Source organism: Pygoscelis adeliae, unplaced genomic scaffold (assembly GCF_000699105.1).
Source record: "Pygoscelis adeliae isolate BGI_AS28 unplaced genomic scaffold, ASM69910v1 Scaffold70, whole genome shotgun sequence".
NCBI lineage: Eukaryota > Metazoa > Chordata > Aves > Sphenisciformes > Spheniscidae > Pygoscelis > Pygoscelis adeliae.
The window spans coordinates 28,964-35,224 of NW_008823910.1; the positions used below are offsets into that span (position 1 = coordinate 28,964).

The 6,261-nt window shown below is 56.3% G+C and overlaps 1 protein-coding gene across 1 annotated transcript in view; it reads right to left on the minus strand.

Moving 5' to 3' along the window:
• The window catches only part of LOC103926307 (IgGFc-binding protein-like), a 36,054-nt gene that overhangs the window by 18,274 nt on the left and 11,519 nt on the right, over positions 1 to 6,261 (minus strand). Inside the window, exons 9-15 of the mRNA XM_009335171.1 lie at positions 5,952 to 6,154; positions 5,275 to 5,416; positions 4,370 to 4,701; positions 2,416 to 2,989; positions 1,430 to 2,028; positions 566 to 985; positions 407 to 506 (exon numbers count right to left, since the gene is read on the minus strand). Of these exons, the coding sequence (XP_009333446.1) occupies positions 407 to 506; positions 566 to 985; positions 1,430 to 2,028; positions 2,416 to 2,989; positions 4,370 to 4,701; positions 5,275 to 5,416; positions 5,952 to 6,154 (2,370 nt within the window). The remainder of the gene's footprint in view (positions 1 to 406; positions 507 to 565; positions 986 to 1,429; positions 2,029 to 2,415; positions 2,990 to 4,369; positions 4,702 to 5,274; positions 5,417 to 5,951; positions 6,155 to 6,261) is intronic.

Sequence of the window (6,261 nt, forward strand, 5' to 3'; positions counted from 1 at the left end):
CCAGAAAGCTTCCGTGCATGCACGCCCCAAACAGTTCGTGCATGCAATCCCCAAACCCTCTGTGCAAACCAGAAAGCCTTCGTGCTTGCAAGCCCAACCACCTTCATGCACACAAGCCCCAAACCCTTCGTGCAGCCCAGAAAGCCTTTGTGTGTAAGCCCCAAACAATTCGTGCGTGCAAGCTCCAAAATCTTTGTGCAAACTAGAAAGCCTTCGTGTGCGCAAGCCCTAAGCCCTTCGTGCGCGCAAGCCCCAAGCCCTTTGTGCAAATGAAAAAGCACTCGTGCATGCAAGCCCCCAACCCTTCGTGCAAGAAGACCAAAAAAAAAAAGCATTGTGCATGCAAACTCAACCACTTTTGTGCATGCAACCCCCAGGAGATCCCCCTGCCCCCAGCCCCACGTACTGCAGAAGGCGGCGGTGCGCCACCGCCCGATGCGGATGCCCTGGCTCTGGCAGGCGGTGACGTAGGCGCTGATGGAGTGGCAGACCATTTCCTGGTGCCCCTTGTAGAGGCAGGGGGGGGAGAGGGCAACTTCAAAAGAAGGGGCGGGGGGTAGGGGGCTGGGTCGATGGCGCTGAGGCAGGCGCCAAAGGGTCCCTGCTTCTTCACCAGGAGCCCGCAGTGCTTGTCGCCCCGGTAGGCACGTTTCTCTGCTTCGGTGCAAACTTCGCAATCCTCGGTGCAAGCAGCCCAGCAACCGGGGACGTCGGCCACCTTCCAGGAGTCAGCGAATTGGATTTCGTCAGTAGCCGGCTGTCCGTTAGGCAAAACTAAGTCGTCCTGGGGGTTGCCATTGGCGTTGCCGCAGAGGCCGCAGACGGCGCCCGAGTAGGTGTTGGGGAGGATGACCCTGGCAAAGCTGTACCAGTCGAAGGTGACGATGACCTCAAAGTCGGTCTTGATGAAGCCATGGACGCCACTGAGGTAGACCTGGAGCTTGTCGCCGTGGTTGAAGGGCAGATCCACCAGGATCCCGTTGACCTGGAAGGGTAACATGGGTTGCATGATGCCACGCAATGACTTTGAAGCCCACCAAGATGCCACGCAGCAAGCTTGCAACTCAGCCGTATGCCATACAACCTTGAAATCCACCCAGATGCCAAGCGATGACCTGGCAAACCAAGCAGGCATCATGCAATGAGCTTGCAGCCCACCTAAACACCACACAACAAGCTCATGACGCACCCAAACTCCATGCGATGAGTTTGCAGCCCACCCAAATGCTACGCAACAACTGTTACAGCCCATCCGGACACCATGCAACAACCTTGCAACCCACCCAAATGCCTTGCAATGAGTTTGCAACCCAGCAGGACACCATGCAATGACCTTGCAACCCAACTAAACACCATATGAGGACCTTGCAGCCCACCCAGATGCCATGCCATGACCTTGTAACTCAACCGGCACCTCATTCTCCCCTACCTTGAGCTTCTGGGGGTGCAGCTGGCTGAGGCTGAGGGTCATGTTGTAGACTTTCAGGGTGACCTCCTTGGTGTAGGAGACCGCGCGGCTGCCCCGGTTGTTGTTCTCCACGGTGATGGTGAAGGGGACGAGGGTGGGGTCGTCGGAGCAGAGGGCAGCCAGCTGGTAGATGCAGGTGCCCATGAAATCATAGCGGTGCCCGTCGAAGGTGGTGTAATGGGGGTCGCCAGTGGCCACGCAGATGGAGCGGCTCGTAGACACGCACCGCCGCACGCCCTTCACCACGGCGCACTTCTCGCCCAACTTGCAAGCAGCTTCCTTGCACACCACCATGCCCAAATCCGGGTCACACCTGCACCAAGATTGGCAGGTCTCTTCGGCCCAAAACTCCTCACCGGGACGGTAGTAGCGACCGTCGCGGGTGCAGCCGCAGCAGGCCACCGCCACGCACTGGCCGCCGCTGAGGACGTAGCCCTCGTTGCAGGCGCAGGTCTCCACGCAGGGCTGGGTGCAAGTGTCGGGTGCATCCCGGTTGGTGCACGTGGCCGGGCAGGCGTTGCCACAGGCTTCGTAGTGGCTGTTTTCGTGGCAGGGTAACGCTGGGGGGGAGAAATGGGGCAATTAGAGGGGGAGGATGCAGCAGCATCACATGGGTATTGCAAAGAGTTCATGAGACAAGCACTTTGCATGCAACATCCTGGGGATGGGTAGTGCACCATGTGACTGCACCGAGCGCTTTGCATGCAGCGTCCCAGGGAGGGATGCTGCACCGTGTGAACGCACTGAGCACTTTGCGCGCAACATCCCAGGGCTGGATACTACCCCATGCAAATGCAGCAATTACTTTGCATGCAACGCCCCAGAGCTGGACATTCTCCTGTGCAAATAACACCGAGTGCTTTGCATGCATCATCCCATGCTAGATATTCCCCTTCTTTGCAAAAACCACCCCGCCACATAGACCAAGGAGGAAACCCCTTGCTTACGACAGCCTGAGGGCGTCCTCCAGTCATGCACGACAGCTCCATGCTTCTTGCAGGTGGACGCGTAAGCCTCCAGCACCTGGCAGAGGATTTTCTTCGCCCCGTCGCTCATGCACACATCGTAGAGGCAGTTGCGGTAGAAATCCTGGGGCTTGACGACCCCGTGGCAAGCCTTGAAGGGCCCCTCGAAGCTTTTTTTGATGAGACCGCAGTACTGGTTACCCCCGTACAGCTCCTTTTTCTCCTCCTCGCACACCGGGCAGGTGCCTTCGCAATAATCCCAGCAAAATGGGTCATCGTCATCGAGGACTTTCCAGCCTTCGGCCCAGGCCACCACGGTGGCGATGTCGCTGCCGCTCTCGGGGATGTCGTCCTGGGGCTTGAGGTTGAAGTTGCCGCAGAGGCCGCAGGTGTGTTTGTAGTAGCTGCTGGGGAGGTCGATGAGCAGATGCCAGTTCCAGTCGTACATTACCCGGAGCCCAAAATCCGTCTCCAGCACGGCGCTGAGCCCGCTCTGGAAGACCTGCACCTTGCCATCCTCCAGGCTCACCGGGAGAAGCGTCACCACCCCATTCACCTGTGGGTGGGGAGCACCAGGGGTGAGCATGATGCACATGCACCAACCTGGGCTTGGGGCGTGCAACTGCCTCACTGCGGCATGCAATTGCCCCACGGGGGCATGCGATCGCTTCTGCAACCATTGCTCACTGCAGTGTGCAATCACCTTGCTGTGGCATGCGTTGCCCGCTGCAGTGGGCAACTGCTACTGGGGTGCTGCAGCATGCAATCGCCTTGCTCTGGTGATGCAGCAGCACGCAAGTGCTCGCAGCACTGTGCGATCGCCTTGCAGTGGCATGCGATGTTTCTGCAGTTGCCCACTGCAGGATGCAGTTGTCGCAACAGGCACCCACCACTATGGCATGCAACCACGTAGTGTGGCATGCGACACCCCGCTGCAGTGATACTGCGGCGTGTAACCACCGGCTGCAGCAATGCTATAGTGCGCAATTGTCCTCTGCAGCATGCAACCAGCTGCTGCAGCAAGGCTGAGGCCATGGAACCACTGCTTGATGCGCAATCGCTGCTGTGGTGATCCTGCAGCGTGCAATCACCCGCTGCAGTGTGCAATTGCTGCTACGGTGATGCTGCCACATGCAATCACGTGCTGCAGAGTGCAGTTATTTGCTGGGATGATGCTACGGTGTACCAACACCTGCCACGGTGTGCAAGCACTGCTGAGGAGCGTAATTGCCTGCTGCGGCATGCAATTACCTGCTGCAGCGATGCTGCAGTGTGCAATCACCCGCTGTAGCAATGCAAGTATACAGCGTGGCGCTGCGGCGTGCAGCCACCTGCTGCGGCGCGCAGCCAGTGTTGCAGCGCTACGAGAGCGTGCAATCACCCAGTGCAGTGTGCAATCACCGCTGCAGCAAGCAAACACCATTACAGCGTGCAGCCACCCACCGCAAGCTCTGTGCCCTCCTGGCGAGATCCAAACTTGGAGTCAACCCTCATCAGGGGCTGCTGAGGTGCTGTGTGGGTCAAAACCCCTCCAGTTTCATGACATCGCTGCCTTCGTCGGGCTTTGCTTTTCCCTCACCCGACTCACATGTGCCAGCTGCCACCGCAAACCTCCCAGGGCGGGGGGGTGTCCCACCCGCTTTGAGGTTTCTTGGAGACCTACTGCAGCTGCCTGTGGTGTTTTTGGCTTCCCCAAGTGGCAGAAAACAACCTCAGGTCGCCCTGTGCAAGGCAGCGTATTCCCAGCATATCCCAGCATTTCAAAAATCCACATTCCAGTTTGATTGATTTTAGCCAAAAATAATGGTGGCCCTGATGAAGCAGGAAGGGATGTTGAACATGATGGGGGAGATGGACGAAAAAGGAGGTGGGGAAGAGATGGATGAAAAAAGAGGCAGGGAAAGGCCCATTTTCCCTCCATTTTAGGCCAACTCACCCTGACTTTGCCCATTTCCTTTCGGTGGATGGAGACGTGCTGCCCGTAGACCTTGATGTTGGCCAAGCTCACATAGGAGACCGATTTCACCCCGCCACGGATGTCATTCTTGCCCTCCACCTTGAAGGGTACCAATCTGGTGTCATTCCCGCAGGATTCGGCCATGGTGTAGGTGCAGGTGCCTTGGAAGTCAAAATCAAGCCCGTCGAAGGTATGGTAGTGGGGGTCCCCCCAACCCCAGCAGGTGGCAACCAGGGATGGGACACACTTGGCTTGGCCGTCCTTCAACTTGCACCTCTCCTTGGGCCGGCACTGAAGGGCTTTGCACGGGTCTGGAAGGAGAAGAAACCATGGGAGAAACCACGGGAGGTGTCCTGGTGAGGGGCACATCCCATGTCACTATGCAAACCAAGTGTCTTCACTGGTGTTGAGGTCCCACCAAGTGTCCTCTGCTCCCCCTTGGGCTTTGGCAGGAGATTGGCAGCTCCGAGATGTAAATCGGGACACAACAATCCATCACCAAACCCAAATTTCCCCTCTGCGGCCGTCTCCACCCCCCCCCCATCTTCAAAAAGTGTCAAGATTGGGTTCATCGTTACCCAGGATTGCACCCATCCTTCAAGAAGGTGCCACCATGGTTAAAATAGGACATCTGGGTGGATGCAAAGCCAAGGGATGGCCTTTCTGAAGCACTTTGCTCCTCCAAAATCCTCCCAACCACATCCCTGATCCTCTTAGGGTTGGAGATGGGATTTGTGGCCTCCATCTCCCCTTGCTGTAGGGCTTGCACCTCAGCCCACACCTCTAAATCAAACATCCAGACCAGCCCCAGGATCTGCTCTGGCTCCAAGATCCATTTTTTTTGTTTGTTTGTTTTCCACTCAAGCAACCCCATTTTTCCTTACTTTGATTGATGCAACCCAAGACCCCGTCCCGGATTTCACAGGTTTCGTCCTCAGTGCAGCTGTGGCGGCTGCAAGTCAAGCCCTTGCCGGGGACACACGTGCAATGCTGCTGGCAGTTATCCTTCAAGACCGACTCGTGGGGCTGCAGGGCGAGAGGTTGCAAAGCATTGCGATGAGAAGAGCAAACTGTGTTACACATAAATGCATAAAAATATGTAAAGGGGGGGGGGGAATCACATATTGAGGTCTGCTGGAGAGAATAAGCAGCTTTGCAAAATGCAAAATTGCTGAGGAATTTATCGCTTTTGTTGTAAGCAAAAAAAAAAAAAAAGCAGAAAAACCCCATCCCTTTGCTCTCTTCCACCTCCTCTGAAGGAAAAATATGTTATTATATGGTTCCTTCAGCTGTGGAAAGCATTGCTACTATCCGGGCATCCACATCTGTGCTAGCACCTTTATGCCAAGCGCTAAAAGAGACGGAAATGCCCCAATTTTCTTCCTGTGAAACCACAGAACCGCTTGGCAGATGGACGATTTTGAGGGTGGTTTTTTCCACATGGTGCTTTGGGCCGTGCACACGTCGCCTTTGGAGCAACGTGCTGCAACGCAGGCAGGAGGAAAATGTTAAAAAAAACCAAAACACCCCCCCCCCAAACCCCCCCAACTCAGGAGATTACTCCCTTGTAATTTTTCCCATCCACAAAGCATCCACATTTGTCCTTGGGAACGCAGCTGTGCCCGTCAAAGATGTACCCTTCATCGCAATCGCAGCCTTCGGCACAGGTTTTGGGGCATTTGGAGGCATCTTCAAGCCCTGTGCAGCTGTTGACGCAGAAGTTGGTGCAGAGGGAGTAGTTGCTGTTGGCCGGGCAGCTGAGGGCTGGAAGGAAAAGGGCGATAATCCCAAGACCCAACACTGGGGGGAAGAGCGCTGCCAGCCCAGGCTTGAACCCCGGGGAGGAGGCAGAGCCTGAACGTTGATGAAAA